The sequence below is a fragment of the Choloepus didactylus genome, chromosome 22 (assembly GCF_015220235.1).
Source record: "Choloepus didactylus isolate mChoDid1 chromosome 22, mChoDid1.pri, whole genome shotgun sequence".
In the NCBI taxonomy this organism is placed as follows: Eukaryota; Metazoa; Chordata; class Mammalia; order Pilosa; family Megalonychidae; genus Choloepus; species Choloepus didactylus.
This window is the reverse complement of record NC_051328.1, coordinates 28,544,718-28,564,997: the sequence shown is the minus strand read 5'-3', so window position 1 is coordinate 28,564,997 and position 20,280 is coordinate 28,544,718. Positions and strand designations below refer to the sequence as shown.

At 37.6% G+C, this 20,280-nt stretch overlaps 1 protein-coding gene across 10 annotated transcripts in view; it reads right to left on the bottom strand.

The window, feature by feature from the left end:
* The window catches only part of HYDIN (HYDIN axonemal central pair apparatus protein), a 534,664-nt gene that overhangs the window by 381,157 nt on the left and 133,227 nt on the right, over window positions 1–20,280 (bottom strand). For all 10 annotated transcript variants that reach the window (XM_037815908.1, XM_037815907.1, XM_037815906.1 and 7 more), the window contains exon 7: window positions 14,083–14,207. In XM_037815908.1, coding sequence (XP_037671836.1) covers window positions 14,083–14,207 — 125 coding nt within the window. The remainder of the gene's footprint in view (window positions 1–14,082; window positions 14,208–20,280) is intronic.

The window sequence follows — 20,280 nt, the reverse complement described above, 5'->3', positions numbered from 1 at the left end:
ACAACACTCATGAAAACGTGGAACTGCTGAGATCAGCGAAATCTGTAAGTTTTTGCGGCCAGGGGACCCGCGCCCCTCCCTGCCAGGCTCAGTCCCGGGGGAGGAGGGGCTGTCAGCTCCAGGAAGGAGAAGGGAGAATTGCAGTGGCTGCTCTTATCGGAAACTCATTCTACTGATTCAAACTCCAACCATAGATAGACTGAGACCAGACACCAGAGACTCTGAGAGCAGCCAGCCCAGCAGAGAGGAGACAGGCATAGAAAAAAAACAACACGAAAAACTCCAAAATAAAAGCAGAGGATTTTTGGAGTTCTGGTGAACACAGAAAGGGGAAGGGCGGAGATCAGGCCTTGAGGCGCATATGCAAATCCCGAAGCAAGGCTGATCTCTCTGCCCTGTGCACCTTTCCTTAATGGCCCTGGTTGCTTTGTCTATTAGCATTTCAATAACCCATTAGATCTCTGAGGAGGGCCGTTTTTTTTTGTTTTTTTTTTTTTCTTTTTTTTAAATCCTTTTTGCTTTTTCTAAAACAATTACTCTAAGAAGCTCAATACAGAAAGCTTCAAAGAATTGAAATTTGGGCACGTCAAGTCAAGAGCAGAACTAAGAGAGCTCTGAGACAAAAGGCAATAATCCAGTGGCTGAGAAAATTCACTAAACAACACAACTTCCCAAGAAAAGGGGGGTGTCCGCTCACAGCCACCATCCTGGTGGACAGGAAACACTCCTGCCCATCGCCAGCCCCATAGCCCAGAGCTGCCCCAGACAACCCAGTGTGACGGAAGTGCTTCAAATAACAGGCACACACCACAAAACTGGGCGTGGACATTAGCCTTCCCTGCAACCTCAGCTGAATGTCCCAGAGCTGGGAAGGGGGAGCAGTGTGAATTAACAGAGCCCCATTCAGCCATCATTTGAGCAGACTGGGAGCCTCCCAACACAGCCCAGCAGCCCAGAACTGCCCTGGGGGGACGGCACTCACCTGTGACATAGCACAGTCATCCCTCAACAGAGGACCCGGGGTGCACAGCCTGGAAGAGGGGCCCACTTGCAAGTCTCAGGAGCCATACGCCAATACCAAAGACTTGTGGGTCAGTGGCAGAGACAAACTGTGGCAGGACTGAACTGAAGGATTAGACTATTGCAGTAGCTTTAAAACTCTAGGATCATCAGGGAGATTTGATTGTTAGGGCCACCCCCCCTCCCCGACTGCCCAGAAACACGCCCCACATACAGGGCAGGCAACACCAACTACACACGCAAGCTTGGTACACCAATTGGGCCCCACAAGACTCACTCCCCCACTCACCAAAAAGGCTAAGCAGGGGAGATCTGGCTTGTGGAGAACAGGTGGCTCGTGGATGCCACCTGCTGGTTAGTTAGAGAAAGTGTACTCCACGAAGCTGTAGATCTGATAAATTAGAGATAAGGACTTCAACTGGTCTACAAACCCTAAAAGAACCCTATCAAGTTCAGCAAATGCCACGAGGCCAAAAACAACAGAAAATTATAAAGCATATGAAAAAACCAGACGATATGGATAACCCAAGCCCAAGCACCCAAATCAAAAGACCAGAAGAGACACACCTAGAGCAGCTACTCAAAGAACTAAAGATGAACAATGAGACCATAGTACGGGATATGAAGGAAATCAAGAAGACCCTAGAAGAGCATAAAGAAGACATTGCAAGACTAAATAAAAAAATGGATGATCTTATGGAAATTAAAGAAACTGTTGACCAAATTAAAAAGATTCTGGACACTCATAGTACAAGACTAGAGGAAGTTGAACAACGAATCAGTGACCTGGAAGATGACAGAATGGAAAATGAAAGCATAAAAGAAAGAATGGGGAAAAAAATTGAAAAACTCGAAATGGACCTCAGGGATATGATAGATAATATGAAACGTCCGAATATAAGACTCATTGGTGTCCCAGAAGGGGAAGAAAAGGGTAAAGGTCTAGGAAGAGTATTCAAAGAAATTGTTGGGGAAAACTTCCCAAATCTTCTAAACAACATAAATACACAAATCATAAATGCTCAGCGAACTCCAAATAGAATAAATCCAAAAAAACCCACTCCGAGACATATACTGATCACACTGTCAAACATAGAAGAGAAGGAGCAAGTTCTGAAAGCAGCAAGAGAAAAGCAATTCACCACATACAAAGGAAACAGCATAAGACTAAGTAGTGACTACTCAGCAGCCACCATGGAGGCGAGAAGGCAGTGGCACGATATATTTAAAATTCTGAGTGAGAGGAATTTCCAGCCAAGAATACTTTATCCAGAAAAGCTCTCCTTCAAATTTGAGGGAGAGCTTAAATTTTTCACAGACAAAGAAATGCTGAGAGAATTTGCTAACAAGAGACCTGCCCTACTGGAGATACTAAAGGGAGCCCTACAGACAGAGAAACAAAGACAGGACAGAGAGACTTGGAGAAAGGTTCAGTACTAAAGAGATTCGGTATGGGTACAATAAAGGATATTAATAGAGAGAGGGAAAAATATGGCAAACATAATCCAAAGGATAAGATGGCCGATTCAAGAAATGCCTTCACGGTTTTAACGTTGAATGTAAATGGATTAAACTCCCCAATTAAAAGATATAGATTCGCAGAATGGATCAAAAAAAATGAACCATCAATATGTTGCATACAAGAGACTCATCTTAGACACAGGGACACAAAGAAACTGAAAGTGAAAGGATGGAAAAAAATATTTCATGCAAGCTACAGCCAAAAGAAAGCAGGTGTAGGAATATTAATCTCAGATAAAATAGACTTCAAATGCAGGGATGTTTTGAGAGACAAAGAAGGCCACTACATACTAATAAAAGGGGCAATTCAGCAAGAAGAAATAACAATCGTAAATGTCTATGCACCCAATCAAGGTGCCACAGAATACATGAGAGAAACACTGGCAAAACTAAAGGAAGCAATTGATGTTTCCACAATAATTGTGGGAGACTTCAACACATCACTCTCTCCTATAGATAGATCAACCAGACAGAAGACCAATAAGGAAATTGAAAACCTAAACAATCTGATAAATGAATTAGATTTAACAGACATCTACAGGACATTACATCCCAAATCACCAGGATACACATACTTTTCTAGTGCTCACGGAACTTTCTCCAGAATAGATCATATGCTGGGACATAAAACAAGCCTCAATAAATTTAAAAAGATTGAAATTATTCAAAGCACATTCTCTGACCACAATGGAATACAATTAGAAGTCAATAACCATCAGAGACTTAGAAAATTCACAAATACCTGGAGGTTAAACAACACACTCCTAAACAATCAGTGGGTTAAAGAAGAAATAGCAAGAGAAATTGCTAAATATATAGAGACGAATGAAAATGAGAACACAACATACCAAAACCTATGGGATGCAGCAAAAGCAGTGCTAAGGGGGAAATTTATAGCACTAAACGCATATATTAAAAAGGAAGAAAGAGCCAAAATCAAAGAACTAATGGATCAACTGAAGAAGCTAGAAAATGAACAGCAAACCAATCCTAAACCAAGTACAAGAAAAGAAATAACAAGGATTAAAGCAGAAATAAATGACATAGAGAACAAAAAAACAATAGAAAGGATAAATATCACCAAAAGTTGGTTCTTTGAGAAGATCAACAAGATTGACAAGCCCCTAGCTAGACTGACAAAATCAAAAAGAGAGAAGACCCATATAAACAAAATAATGAATGAAAAAGGTGACATAACTGCAGATCCTGAAGAAATTAAAAAAATTATAAGAGGATATTATGAACAACTGTATGGCAACAAACTGGATAATGTAGAAGAAATGGACAATTTCCTGGAAACATATGAACAACCTAGACTGACCAGAGAAGAAATAGAAGACCTCAACCAACCCATCACAAGCAAAGAGATCCAATCAGTCATCAAAAATCTTCCCACAAATAAATGCCCAGGGCCAGATGGCTTCACAGGGGAATTCTACCAAACTTTCCAGAAAGAACTGACACCAATCTTACTCAAACTCTTTCAAAACATTGAAAAAAATGGAACACTACCTAACTCATTTTATGAAGCTAACATCAATCTAATACCAAAACCAGGCAAAGATGCCACAAAAAAGGAAAACTACCGGCCAATCTCCCTAATGAATATAGATGCAAAAATCCTCAACAAAATACTTGCAAATCGAATCCAAAGACACATTAAAAAAATCATACACCATGACCAAGTGGGGTTCATTCCAGGCATGCAAGGATGGTTCAACATAAGAAAAACAATCAATGTATTACAACACATTAAAAACTCGAAAGGGAAAAATCAATTGATCATCTCAATAGATGCTGAAAAAGCATTTGACAAAATCCAACATCCCTTTTTGATAAAAACACTTCAAAAGGTAGGAATTGAAGGAAACTTCCTCAACATGATAAAGAGCATATATGAAAAACCCACAGCCAGCATAGTACTCAATGGTGAGAGACTGAAAGCCTTCCCTCTAAGATCAGGAACAAGACAAGGATGCCCGCTGTCACCACTGTTATTCAACATTGTGCTGGAAGTGCTAGCCAGGGCAATCCGGCAAGACAAAGAAATAAAAGGCATCCAAATTGGAAAAGAAGAAGTAAAACTGTCATTGTTTGCAGATGATATGATCTTATATCTAGAAAACCCTGAGAAATCAACGATACACCTACTAGAGCTAATAAACAAATTTAGCAAAGTAGCGGGATACAAGATTAATGCACATAAGTCAGTAATGTTTCTATATGCTAGAAATGAACAAACTGAAGAGACACTCAAGAAAAAGATACCATTTTCAATAGCAACTAAAAAAATCAAGTACCTAGGAATAAACTTAACCAAAGATGTAAAAGACCTATACAAAGAAAACTACATAACTCTACTAAAAGAAATAGAAGGGGACCTTAAAAAATGGAAAAATATTCCATGTTCATGGATAGGAAGGCTAAATGTCATTAAGATGTCAATTCTACCCAAACTCATCTACAGATTCAATGCAATCCCAATCAAAATTCCAACAACCTACTTTGCAGACTTGGAAAAGCTAGTTATCAAATTTATTTGGAAAGGGAAGATGCCTCGAATTGCTAAAGACACTCTAAAAAAGAAAAACGAAGTGGGAGGACTTACACTCCCTGACTTTGAAGCTTATTATAAAGCCACAGTTGCCAAAACAGCATGGTACTGGCACAAAGATAGACATATAGATCAATGGAATCGAATTGAGAATTCAGAGATAGACCCTCAGATCTATGGCCGACTGATCTTTGATAAGGCCCCTAAAGTCACTGAACTGAGCCATAATGGTCTTTTCAACAAATGGGGCTGGGAGAGTTGGATATCCATATCCAAAAGAATGAAAGAGGACCCCTACCTCACCCCCTACACAAAAATTAACTCAAAATGGACGAAAGATCTCAATATAAAAGAAAGTACCATAAAACTCCTAGAAGATAATGTAGGAAAACATCTTGAAGACCTTGTATTAGGAGGCCACTTCCTAGACTTTACACCCAAAGCACAAGCAACAAAAGAGAAAATAGATAAATGGGAACTCCTCAAGCTTAGAAGTTTCTGCACCTCAAAGGAATTTCTCAAAAAGGTAAAGAGGCAGCCAACTCAATGGGAAAAAATTTTTGGAAACCATGTATCTGACAAAAGACTGATATCTTGCATATACAAAGAAATCCTACAACTCAATGACAATAGTACAGACAGCCCAATTATAAAATGGGCAAAAGATATGAAAAGATAGTTCTCTGAAGAGGAAATACAAATGGCCAAGAAACACATGAAAAAATGTTCAGCTTCACTAGCTATTAGAGAGATGCAAATTAAGACCACAATGAGATACCATCTAACACCGGTTAGAATGGCTGCCATTAAACAAACAGGAAACTACAAATGCTGGAGGGGATGTGGAGAAATTGGAACTCTTATTCATTGTTGGTGGGACTGTATAATGGTTCAGCCACTCTGGAAGTCAGTCTGGCAGTTCCTTAGAAAACTAGATATAGAGTTACCATTCGATCCAGCGATTGCACTTCTCGGTATATACCCGGAAGATCGGAAAGCAGTGACACGAACAGATATCTGCACGCCAATGTTCATAGCAGCATTATTCACAATTGCCAAGAGATGGAAACAACCCAAATGTCCTTCAACAGATGAGTGGATAAATAAATTGTGGTGTATACACACGATGGAATACTACGCGGCAGTAAGAAGGAACGATCTGGTGAAACATATGACAACATGGATGAACCTTGAAGACATAATGCTGAGCGAAATAAGCCAGGCACAAAAAGAGAAATATTATATGCTACCACTAATGTGAACTTTGAAAAATGTAAAACAAATGGTTTATAATGTAGAATGTAGGGGAACTAGCAGTAGAGAGCAATTAAGGAAGGGGGAACAATAATCCAAGAAGAACAGATAAGCTATTTAACGTTCTGGGCATGCCCAGAAATGACTATGGTCTGTTAATTTCTGATGGATGTAGTAGGAACAAGTTCACTGAAATGTTGCTATATTATGTAACTTTCTTGGGGTAAAGTAGGAACATGTTGGAAGTTAAGCAGCTATCTTAGGTTAGTTGTCTTTTTCTTACTCCCTTGCTATGGTCTCTTTGAAATGTTTTTTTATTGTATGTTTGTTTTCTTTTTAACTTTTTTTTTCATACAGTTGATTTGAAAAAAGAAGGGAAAGTTAAAAAAAAAAAAAAAAAAAAAGAAAAAAGACAAACAAGGAAAGAAAAAAAAAAAGATGTAGTGCCCCCTTGAGGAGCCTGTGGAGAATGCAGGGGTATTCGCCTACCCCACCTCCATGGTTGCTAACATGACCACAGACATAGGGGACTGGTGGTTTGATGGGTTGAGCCCTCTATCATAAGTTTTACCCTTGGGAAGACGGTTGCTGCAAAGGAGAGGCTAGGCCTCCCTGTATTTGTGCCTAAGAGTCTCCTCCTGAATGCCTCTTTGTTGCTCAGATGTGGCCCTCTCTCTCTGGCTAAGCCAACTTGAAAGGTGAAATCACTGCCCTCCCCCCTACGTGGGATCAGACACCCAGGGAAATGAATCTCCCTGGCAACGTGGAATATGACTCCCGGGGAGGAATGTAGACCCGGCATCGTGGGATGGAGAACATCTTCTTGACCAAAAGGGGGATGTGAAAGGAAATGAAATAAGCTTCAGTGGCAGAGAGATTCCAAAACGAGCCGAGAGATCACTCTGGTGGGCACTCTTACGCACACTTTAGACAACCTTTTTTAGGTTCTAAAGAATTGGGGTAGCTGGTGGTGGATACCTGAAACTATTAAACTACAACCCAGAACCCATGAATCTCGAAGACAGTTGTATAAAAATGTAGCTTATGAGGGGTGACAGTGGGATTGGGTATGCCATAAGGACCAAACTCCACTTTGTCTGGTTTATGGATGGATGTGTAGAAAAGTAGGGGAGGCAAACAAACAGACAAAGGTACCTAAGTGTTCTTTTTTGCTTCGATTGCTCTTTTTCACTCTAATTATTATTCTTGTTATTTTTGTGTGTGTGCTAATGAAGGTGTCAGGGATTGATTTAGGTGATGAATGTACAACTATGTAATGGTACTGTAAACAATCGAAAGTACAAAAAAATAAAAATAAAAAAAAAAAAGGTTTATGAATGGTTATTATGAATAATTTCCATATCACAATTAAAATTTGTAGATTAAATGGAAAAATTCTTTGAAAAACATTTTACCAAAAATTAAGCCAGAAGAAATAGAAACATCTTAGCAGATCTGTGAAGAAACTAAATCAATAATTAGCCCGTCTTCCTCCCAAAAAAGCATTAGGCCCAGATGGATTGAATATAGTGAATTCTTCAATAATTTAAGGAAGAAATAACACAACTTTTTTTAACGAAAAAAAAAAAAAACACTTTTCCAGAGAATAGAAAAAAGAGAGTAATTCCCAAATTGTGTTAGAAGACCAAATTGTTTGGTCAGGGAAACATCTGAGAGGACATTACATGAAAGAGAAATTATAGACCAATCTTTCCCATGAATTTGAATGTCAAAATCTCAAATGAAATATTAGCCAATTTAATCCAGTGATTAAATAAAATGTTTAATATAATCCATAAATGTAGTATGAATTTAACATTCAAAAATCAGTCTCCATATTAGCAGAATAAAGATTAAAAAAACTATATGATCATTTCAACAACAGGAAGTATTTGATAAAATTCAACACCCATTCAAGATTAAAAAATCTTTGCAACCTAGGGATAAAAGGGAATTTTCTTAATGTGATAGAGAGTATCCTCTTAAAATGTATGGTGAACATTATATTAAATAATGAACTACTGATAACTTCTCCTCTGAGATTGAGAACAAGAGAAAGATATTCACTATTATCACTTTTATTGAGCATTGTACTTAAGGCCTAGCTGGTGCTAGAAAGAAAAAGAAAGAAATAACATAAGGATTGGAAAGAATACAACTATTATTATTATAACTTAATTGTGTACATAGAAAATCCAAAATCATCTACAGATAAGCCATTTGAATTAACAAGAGCTTATTGTCTGTGGATACAAGATCGATGTACAAAATTCACTTGTATTTCAACTTAGAACAATTTACAAAATAATATAAGAAAAGAATACTACAATAACTATACAAGAAGAAATCGTTAAATTGTACTTTACCAAAATCAAAATTTTTTGCTCATGGAAAAGCACCATTAAGAAAATTTAAAAAGCAGTCCAACTAACTGTGGGAAAATATTTGTGATAACTATTTCTGAAAGACTTGTATCCAGAATATATATAGAATTACAAGTCAATAACAAAATGACAAACGACTCTATAAAGACTGGGAAAAACATCTGAACACACATTTCAAAAAAGAAGACATATAAATGATCAATAAGCACATGAAAAGATGCTAAACATTTTTAGTCATTAGGGAAATGCAAATTAAAACCAAAATGAGATACCACTTCACTCCTACTAAATTACTAAAATTAAAAAGACTCAAAGGAACCAAGAGTTGATGAGGATGTGGAGTGATGGGAACTCACATACATTGCTGGTGGGAAGTTTCTTATGAAGGTAAACATACAACTATTCAGTGAGCAACAATTCTACTCCTGTATATTTACCCAAGAGAAATAAAAAACATGTATACATATTACACACACACACAAACACATATAACCATACACACAAACATGTATAAACATATACACAAAAATGTTCAGGACTTCTACCCAGAAAACTACTGCTGACAGATATTAAAGAAAGCCTAAATATGTGGAGGGATAAACCATGCTTATAATATGATATAGAGATAGGATTAAAAAGTATTGGGAAAAACAATATTGTGGCAAAATAAAAACAAAAAAAATTATTGGGAAAGGGTGAACTACTCTATAAATTATGCTAAGACCATGTGAAAAAAAGACATAAATCAAATTCATTTATGAGCAGAAAATAAAACTACAAACAGAAGCAATTAAAATACTTCATAAAAAATTTAAAAATACTTTTGAAGCCATTACTAACCTAACAGGAAAACAAGGACAAAAAAGTAAAATGAAGAATACTGTGAAAGAATCTAGTACCAAGCTGCCGTTTGCTCTAACAGCTTTTGATAAAGTTTGAACTTTTGATAAAATTAAACATTGCATTGCATGTCTAGGAAAGGAGATTAAGTCCAGGGCCTTCTAAAGTGGGGATCTAATAGGAGAGATTCACATAAAGTTAGGGTCCTCAAAGGAGGGCACTTGGACTATAATTATAAAAAAGAAGTAAAATATGCTGCAAAAAAGGAGACAGAAAAGAGATTCCCCTGCCTTGATACTGGTGCTAGGTGGAGGGGTAGGGGGAGAAACATCCCTCCAAGAATTTATAACCACAAAGTAGCTTGAACACATGTTTTTAATCCAAACTCACATGTTCTGTGTAGTCCAAAAAATAAATTTTAAAATGGCTCCAGTTTGGTAGCACCCAGTGTGACTTAGGGAAGCAAGCACAAATTCTCTCTGGTAAAACAAACTTCAACCCAGCTTTCAATAACGCTTACAGATAAAATTCCAATAAAAATATACAACTCACAGTTGAAAATTACAGAACACAAAAAGACACAAAACATCATGATTGAAACCCAAGAGAAACAACAAATTAATCAATTAATCAATATGTGGTCTTAATATACTGGAATCATCAGATACAGAACATAAATAACCATGTTTAATATGTTAATATGTTTAAAGAATTAAAGATATATTTGAAAAATAAAAGGGCACAGAACAATCAGATTTGAAAAGAACCAAATAAAACTTACAGAAATGAAAATAACTATAGTAATTGAAAGATTAAAACTCAGCAGATGATATTTCACTGAAGAGGGAATTATGGAAAGGGATAATAGATAAGAAATATTCAAATGCAATCTACACAGGCAAAAAAAATGGAAAATATGAAACAGAGGTTAAAAGGTATGAATAATAGAGTGAAAACAAGTAAGTAATAGAATAATAGATTAACTCTAATCAGAATTCCAGAACAAGATAATGGAGAAGAGTCAATAATTCATATGGGGAAATGATGAAACATGATCCATATAACACACCTACACAAAAAATTAAATCACAGATAGATGATTGGCCTAAATACAGATGTTAAAACTATAATCCTTGTTGAAGTAAACACAGGAGAATATTTCTGTGATCTTGTAGAAGGTAAAGACTTCTTAGCAAGGAAGCAAAAAGTATTTCTCTTTAAATAAAAATATTGATAAATTAGATTTTAGCAGAATCAAAATTTTCTGTTCATCAAAAAAGAAAAGGCAAGCTACAGACTGGAAAAAATATTCACAATATATCTGACAAATGACTAGATTCAGAATACCTAGTTATAAAAGACTCCTACAAATAAATAATATAAAAGGAAAAACAACTCTAAAAAATAAGCAAAAGACTTGAACAGATACTTTATAAAATGCACACACACATATTAGGTATACATATGTGTGTATAAAATGCACACACACATATAGGTATACATATGTGTGCATGTATGTATGTATGAATGGTCAGTAAGAAAGGCGCTCAACATCAATAGTTTAGGGAAATGCAAATTAAAACCACCATAAGATATCATTACCTCATTTTATACCCACTAAAAAATTATCAAAATAACACTGTAAGTTGGCAAGGATGTGAAGTAACTGGAACTCTCATGCTTTGCTGGTGGAAATGCAAAATGTTATAACTACTTACAAAGTTAAATATGCACCTAGCCTTACCTTTGACCCAGCAATTCTCCTCTTAGGTATTTATCAAGACACACAAAAACATATATGCCTACCAAAAGCCCTGTACAAAAATGCTTATAGCAGCTTTATTAAACATGAGAATGAATAAATTATGGTATACTCATAAAATGGAATACTACTCAGCAATTTTTTTAATGAACTACTGATATATACAGCTACATGGATGGGCACAAAACATTTTATGTTAAGCAAAAGAAACCAGAAACAAAAGAGAACCTATTGTATGACTTCAGTATATGAAGTTGAAAAGAGACAAAACTAGTCTATAACAATAAATCAGAATAGTGATTGTCATGAGACTGGGTATGGACTGGAAAGGGACACAAGGGAACTTTCTTGGGAGATAAGCTTCTATATATTGACTGAGGTATTAGTTACCCAAGTATATACATTTGCCAAATTCACTGAATTGTACACATAACATCTGTGCATTTTGCTATATATAAATTTTACTTTAAAATGTTTATTAAAGGATTTTTTAAGAAGAAAAAACAAGTCACATACAAAAAATCAGGTTTCAGAATGGTTTTAGACTTCTCAATAGCAACAATGGACACCAAATGACAGTGAAGCAAAATGACAGTGAGGGAAAATTATTTGTAACCTAAAATTCTCTCCCCAAAGTATGGTAACCTTGAAGGTAAAAGAAAAACATTATCAGACATGTAAAGCCTCAAAAATTTCCCTATGCATCCTTTCTCAGGAAGTCATTTGGAGACCTGTTCCATGAAATGAGGAAGTAAGAAAGAATGAGGAAGACTTACCCAGAGAAAAGGTGGTCAACACAGGAGAGAAGCAAGGAGAAGTCCTAGGATGACCAACGCTAAGCAGGGCTTGAGATCATCCAGTCCAAATCGGAGCTGGAGAATTGAGAGCTTACAGGACAGAAACCTCCAAAAAAGAGGCAACTGATAGAATACCTAATGAGTGTAGAAAACAGCACTCAGAGCAAGTTTACAATTCCAAAGGAGTGTGGGAAATTTTGTTTATAGTAACATGGAAAACCAAGCAAACAAAAACTCAAGGGCCTTTATTAACTCCAAGGACAAAAAGTTATTCAAGAAAGAAAATGTAATTATAATACATTGGCTCAGTAGTAAATACTAACATATTAATAATAAATTAAGCAGTAAATAAATAGTAATTTGGCCAAAATTGTGATACAACCATACTAAGAAAATGGAGGGATAGGAAGTAGGAGCATGGGATGGTGTAGCTCTCACATTCTACAACTGGAAGCTAACTGATAATGTCTAAAATTATTAAACAAAAAAATATATGGTATAAACACATTATAGGTTTATTATGGATACACAGGATAGGTAGGAAATTGCTAATTTTAGTTATGAACCATGAAATATTCTTTTACTTTTCAAGTATGTACATGTATTATTTTGATAAAAATAATTATAAAAATAAATAAAGAGCAAAAGTCTAGTAGGCATGCATTTTTTGTTAACCACTATTCATTGGGAGAACTGCTCCTCTCTGCCTCCCGGTAACCATGAGTTTCAGTGGAGGCTGCAGATTATAACACACAGAGTCCTGCCCACGGGGGAAAGCATGTGACCCAATCTGACCAGTCAGTCCTCTTCCCTTGGGTTTTAAGCATTGGTACTAAGGAACTATTCCATTCCTTCTATTAGTGAAGGTAGAAAGATGTCAGACTGGAGTTGCTGGTAGCCATGGTTTCAGCTCTGAGGAGAAAGTTTGAATGAATAAAGCCAACATGCAGAGAATCAGAGATGAAAGATCCGGAAAGAATCCTGATATCCCTCATGTGGTATGAGCTTATAAACTTCCACAGGTTGGTTACATGGGCCAAAATATTCCCCTATTTTGTTTAAGCTAGTTCAAGTTAGGTTTCTCTTGCTAGCAGCCAGTGAATTGTGACTAACAACAGGAGGTAAGACACACAGATTTGTGCCACTGGTACGGTGCTGTTGTTGTGGTGGGCAAAGTAGAGTCAGGTCCCAAGGCAAGGACTTGAAACGTCCTGCTCAGTTACACGTCCTGTGACCTGGATGGCATTCATTGTTCTTTCCCTAGCTGTGCACTTCTGTTTTCTCCCTACAATGCCTTTCTGATACAGAGAATCTGGGTCAATTATCATAAATGGGTAAAAAGAAAATGAGAAGGAAATGAGAAAAATCATGAAATAATATATGACAATGGTAAAATATTAATTTGAAAACCAACTTTGGAGACCTGCATAATGTACATACAGCCTACATGACCATAAATTATATACTTGTAAAATGACTAAGATGGGTATGCCCCTCAAGAAAATGCCAGTGGCAACAGGCAGTCCTATATTTATGCACGGTATTAAGTAATACATTTGCAAATTCTAAGGATTAAAGGGATTTTTGGACATAGACTAGTGGGCACATTCAAGGACATTCTGAACTGGGGTTCATGTTTCTATGTTAGACTTCAGTTACCTTTAAGTAGTCATTTATACATAAATAGCCTTCATTTACCAGGGTGACTTGTGGGTATAGGTTTCTTCCTGACCTGTATTCCCCAAGCTTTCAAGCAGTGGAGCAACCAGTTAGGTGGGATTTATATCTGGCTCAACATCATTTCTGTTGGAGGCATTCATACTTTGGTTCTTTACTTTGTGTTTCTCAGCTTATTCTAACGCTGCCAAAATAAACATTTTCTGTTTTACTTCATCATATTCCCTTTGATCTTTCTTAATGTGTAGAACTTTAATAAAGAATAATACAAACCTGTATCATAAGCTACGATAAGTCTTTCACTGTGATTGCCCACAGTCTGAGGCTCAAACTCCACTTCCAGTTGCATGGTCTCTCCCACATTAAGAGTTCCAACAGACGGCTCTACGGAGAAAGGCCTGTAACACATGGGAGAGGAGCACATTAGGACACATCCCTGACCAGTGGGGAGGGGAAGCAAGGAGGGGACAGGAATTCTAGTTCTGCAGACCAGTCAGACCCAAAACTGAATTAGTGTTCCAGCCGTGATGTACACCTTCCTCCCTAATGTGAAAGAACCTGAGTTTCAACGTGAAAGTAAAGTAACAGACCAGGAAGCGTAAGGGAAGCTAAACAAGTTTAGTGAAGTGTAAGGGAAACTGACAAGTTCCAGGCCTGGCAGCCTGTTAACCTGGGCCACACAGGTCAGCCTCCTGGGGTGAGAGCAGGCTGCAGAGGGTAGAGAGTGCATCAGGAAAGGCAAACGGGATAGTAAGTTCTGTTTCTTGAAAATAGAATTTGGAGATGTAGACGTTGTGGAGAAGGGCTGTAAATTTGGGAACAGGAACTAGTTCAGTTTAATTGTCATGGAAGGGAGTATAAGGGAGAACTGGATCTGATCATGAAGGACCTTACATAGCTTATAGAATTCTTTCTTCTAAATAGGAAACTCAGACCGATTAATTATTTTCATGGTCCATTTCACTTCTTTAAATTGCTAGTTTTTCAAAGTAATGCATTGTACAATGTATCTGGTAGGATATCCTGTTTCTGATTATTTACTTCTATCATGAAAGTTTTTAGAATCTTCATTCTTTAAATCTTCCCTTAGCTAATGCACTTAATTTCATGAAACCTAAGCTTTCTGCTATGAGGGTAAGAAGCTTATGGTAAGGGTAATACTGGGTGGTACCTGGGATTATTACTGCAAGACTAGTATTTCCTACCACGGCCAACCGTTTATTTTCTCTCTGGTGCTCTCTACTTTTATCTCTCTCTCCTTACTTTCTTATTTCCCTTTCTCTGACCTCCTATTCCTGTGGTGCCAATCCTCCAGTGAATCCAAGGCACTGCTGTAGGAGCACTATGGGGTAGTGTTTACAAGCTAGGACCCTGCAGTCAACTAAATGAGTTCAAAACTCAGCTGTGCCATAAACTTGGGCAACCTATTTAACCTCGCAATTTCCTCATCAGTAAAATGAAGTGATTGATAGTGCCTTCTTCATAGGGCTGTAGTGAGGGTTAAAGGGGTTGATATATGCACAGTGCTTAGAATGATGGAAGGCACATGGGAGGTGCTACACAAGTGTTACTACTTTTATGATTGCTATATAACTTCTTCACTGGCAGCCCCTAGATTCTGGAGTATGCACCTGGGGATGAGCTTAGTGTTTAGATGAGTTCTTTATCATTCTTCCATCAATCCTTCACATTGTTCTAAATATACTGTAGAAACAAACAGGTCATATCACTCAACCTCTCATTCAAATGCCTTCAGTGGTCCTCATCATCTAGTTCAAAGTTCTACACAGGAGGTCCCACACAGTCTGGTCCCAACCAGTTTTTGTATTCTTATCACACATACACATCTGTCCGAATCTCCTTTATACCTGCCACAGTCCAAGTCAGCACTGGGGTGGGATGGGTGGGCAGGCTTTAGTCCCTTCACTCACCATCTTCCCCAGCACTGCTCCTCCTCCCCCTTCCAACCACATTGTGCTCTCCAACATAGACATTCCAGAACTCCTAAGATTGCATTGAGATATGTACCATTTTCCGTATCCCATACTTCCTTGGAAACCACCACTTAATATAGCCCTGACTAAAAGTCACCTCTTAGATAGAATCATTCTGTCTCCTTCTCAGGGGCTATTAACTTTCTTTTTCCTTCTTACTTCAGCTTACTTTGTACTATAGTTAGTTTTCATGTCTGCCCCTCTCAATAGCTAGAAACTCTTGAGAAGAAAGCAAAGGGAAAAGAAACAAAATTTCATGAAAGTACTTTATGCAAGGTACTAACTGGACACTATACATATGTCAATTCCTTTAAAACTCAAAAAAACACTGTGAATGTAGATATTGTTATCCACATTTTAGACGTGAGGAAACAGATGATCCAAAAGGGCAGGCAACTTGCCCAAAGTCGTCCAACTAGATAGTGCTGGAGCTGCAGTGGAAGCCTGCCTTCAAGTTCATGTTCTCTCAGCCTACCCCAAACCTCTCCCTGGGTGTAGAAACTATATGGTTGAATTCATCTTTATGTTTCTCACCACCCCATGAAAGCTCTTTAATCACAGAGCCTCTCAGAGGAAGTTGTTGACATGAATTATGATCAACTCTTGAAGGGATATAAAAAATATCTGTTACCATTAACTAATCTTTATAACATCTTGGGGTAGCCAAAAAGGAACAGACTGTAAGCATCTCAAGAATCGCTGTTTGGTGGCAGACATAGGTGAGTCTCACAGTCCTAAAGTTCTTCCCCTCCTTACACCCTCAAAGAATTTAAAGGGTTGAGAACTGGGCCTGGTTTCCTGCCTTTGAGAACAACATTGTAATATTTTCTTCTATCTTTACATCCCTAGTTTCTAATACTTTTCTTCCTGCTCATTGATTTCATTTTCTTTTTAAACATTTCTTGGTATCAAAAGAACAGTTTTGAAATGAATTGGATATCATTACGTCACAGAATCTAAGTTAATTTCCTATGGAGAAGGCAACACCAGTATCCCATCTCTAGGACTGTTGAAAATCCAAATTTCATTAGAGTAGTAACTGACACTTTCCCTTTGTGCTAATTGTTGGGTTTAGATTACATTAAACTTCTCTGATACTTGGAAAAACATCTGAGTTAGCCATTGCTACTTAGAGCTGCTTAAGTTTTCCCAATAAATCAGACGTTAATTGGGTAGAGTGTGTTAAGCTCTGGTGCTTAAACACTGTCTATAATTTGATTTTGTACTTTATTTTACTAGAGGCAGACAGGCTGAACAGGCTAGAAAATATCAAGCGTCAGAAAATGCTCTTTCAAAGAGGCGAATGGTACTGTTCCTCAAGAGTATATGCCTGGTTCTGACTAACAGAACGTTTGATACCGCATCCTCATTAATACTTAATACTTCTGGTGATATCATCAACAGAACTATGCTACAAAAACAATGAACCCTTAGTTACACTATGTACTTCAATTAAATATAACATATATAAAAATGTACAATCAACAATTGTAACACACGTTCTACATGACAAGTGTTTTTGGTGAGGTGGTATATGGTAATCTGGTGTCCCGGCCCGCGGGACGTTCAACGGAAGCTCCGAGTCCTGTGAGTGAGGAATGGTATGGGACAAGAGACACGAAGAATGACAGCAAGACAGGTTTCTGATCAAGCTGCAAAACTTTATTGAAGAGGCAGAGCATATATACTCTAGGAGAAGGGGAAGTGGCTAGCAAGGGCTCGTGGCGGTCTAGGATTGGTGGCTGCTGTTGCTAGGGCAGATGGCAGATGTAGGGTTAGCATTTTTGGCGCGAACTAGCACTTTTGGTGCGAACTACTTCCGTAAAGAAGGCTGAGGGTAACTTAAGCTATTGTTGTATCAGCCCTGGCGGCCATGTTGCACATCTCCGGCATAGCTGAAGGTGGACTTCATGCATGCTACCTTAATCGCCCTCTACAATCTGGTATTTTATACATGATTGTTCTGTCAACCAACAACTTTTCTAATAAATTTTTTTCAATGTTATATAAGGAAAAAGAAAAAAAATACTTAATACTTGAATTAAGAATTTAGTTTTGTGAAAAATCATGAGCATTGAGAAAGATTTTGAGTTTTTTTTAACCAACCATGAACTGCTCTTAAGAACTAAAACTATTCCATCCAAATGATTTAATATTTGAGTAGAAGACCAAATATTGATATATTAAATTAAATATTGAATATAATATTAGCATATCTTTTCTTCAAATAACCTCTTATGTATTAACTAATTCCTAACCTGAGGTTTTTTAGTTTGAAATTGCTTCTCAATCCTATTTCATCCTCCAAAATTAATCTTACTTTAATAGGCAAAGTTATTCTGATACCTACCAGGGTTTTAGGTCAAATTTGCAATAAAATTGAACAGCAATTGTTTATGTTCTCTGTATATTTTATAGTGCATTGCAGCTCCTTTTATTAGTGTAAAAACATCATGCCTATTTTATAGTACTCAGAGGATGTTTTTACTATTTTAAATTATTGTAGATGTTTATAGTTGTTGCTTTGCCTTTGTGATATACTGTTGGTTAGGCATCCTATAAACATTTATTCAGCACTTATTTATTCTAGACACTTTGCTAGATGATGGGGATATACCAATTAAAAGATTTAGATACAACCCTTGCATTTAAGAATCTCATAGTCTAATGGGGACAACAGACATGGAAAAAAGTTCTATTTTTTATAATTTATATGAACTTAACCATTTTATAAACTTAACCATTACTTAAATCATTATTTCAATAAGAAAAATATGATTGTTTTTTAAAATATTGAGATATTATTTCTACATGAACATTTACACTAAACATTTGAACGAAGAGTTAGAATACAGGCCTTTGACTCCAAATTCTCAAACTATATCCACTTCTCCACAATGCCTATTAACAGTCATATTATCAGAAATAATGGTCCTCAATCCTTTATGCATGATAGAATCAACTGCACTTTTTAGAATGAATATTTGCCAGGGAACCTCCCCAGATATTCTGATTTCAATATAATGTGGCCACAGATTCAATCACATCCTTTTCTCATTGTACCTACTAGTTACTGTTCTTACTTAATAGAAACCAACTCTGGTTAACTTAAACAGAAAAAGGATTTACTGGAAGGACTTGGGGCATCTCTTTCCAAGGTCCTGTACTTCTGGCTGAGGGCTGGACAGGAGGAAAGGGGAGGCAGAGATCTTACATATCTGGTCACCTGTAGGCGGCAAGAAGGTGTCTATATTCTTGCTCTGGCTCAGTCTAACAGTATGTTAGACAGTTTGGCATGCATGGTGTTCTTAGTTTTCCCTTGTCTCCCCTCCCTCTACCACTGAAGATCCTCTCAGACAAGTACAGCCATGTCTCCCTTTGGTCACTGCCAGTTATTGTCCAATAACTTCTCCAAATGGGACATATCTTGGCAACCTTCTGGAAAGCACCAAGCTCTTTCACATGGAGCCATGGGAACCCCTGCAGTCTCTTCATGACTTCCAAGGACCATGAATAACTGGGGTTGGTAGTACCCCACTATCCTTCCCAGGCACACTACACCATGGTCCCAGCTTTCCTCTCGACTTTAGAAGTCTGTAAACAAGCAGCAGGTACAAACGCTATACAGAATGCCCTCAGCCTCCAGGTAACACATAGCAGGTCCTCCCTGAAAACTCCCTCAGCTTGATCCACTCTGCTCTAATAGCTGCCTCAAGATTAAAAACCCAGATCAGCAAGCGTACAACTGGAATTGAGACATTGGTCTCCCCTTCCTGCAGACCCCAAATCTCTCAGCCACTCTCTTGGAGAACATCCTCTCAGTTGGTTTGGGGGAACAACTCCCTCCCCTCTCTCTCAGTGTTCTCCTAGGTACTCCCTTGATGCTCTCCGTGCCCTCCCCTCCACTTGTTTTCTGCATATAAAGACGGGATAGGAGGAGCACCAGGTCATAGGATTCCTAGTAAGTCCTGAGTTAGAGAGAGGATGTTTGGCACCATTTTGGGAGACTTGAGAGCATGAGGTACTTGATATCGTAGTTTTGACCATGAATTCTAGCACCAATTCCAGAGCAGCAGAAGTGTCCTTGTCTTGTTACACAGGTGACGCAGCAATGGTTATTCTTATACATATATTTTTCCCAACATGTACAGGTTTTCCCAAACTTGATGAAGTATCATCATCTTTCCCTATATCTTTTCTCCTGTCTTTTTCTCATCCTTCCCTCCTTTCCCCCATACAAGAGAGTACTTAGAATGGTTTGATGATCACCTGGGGCTGCGTTCACACCACACTCTCCTGCTTCCCCAAGGCCATCCTGTCTCAATCCATACAATGCTGACCAGCCTTCCAATGGATGTTTACTAACTTGTCACTGCTTTCAATGAACAAAAAAGTTCATGCTTCCATGCAAAGACTTAAACGGAATTTCTTCATTCTAGAGATTATCATTTGTACTGGATGCCATTTCAAGTATTCA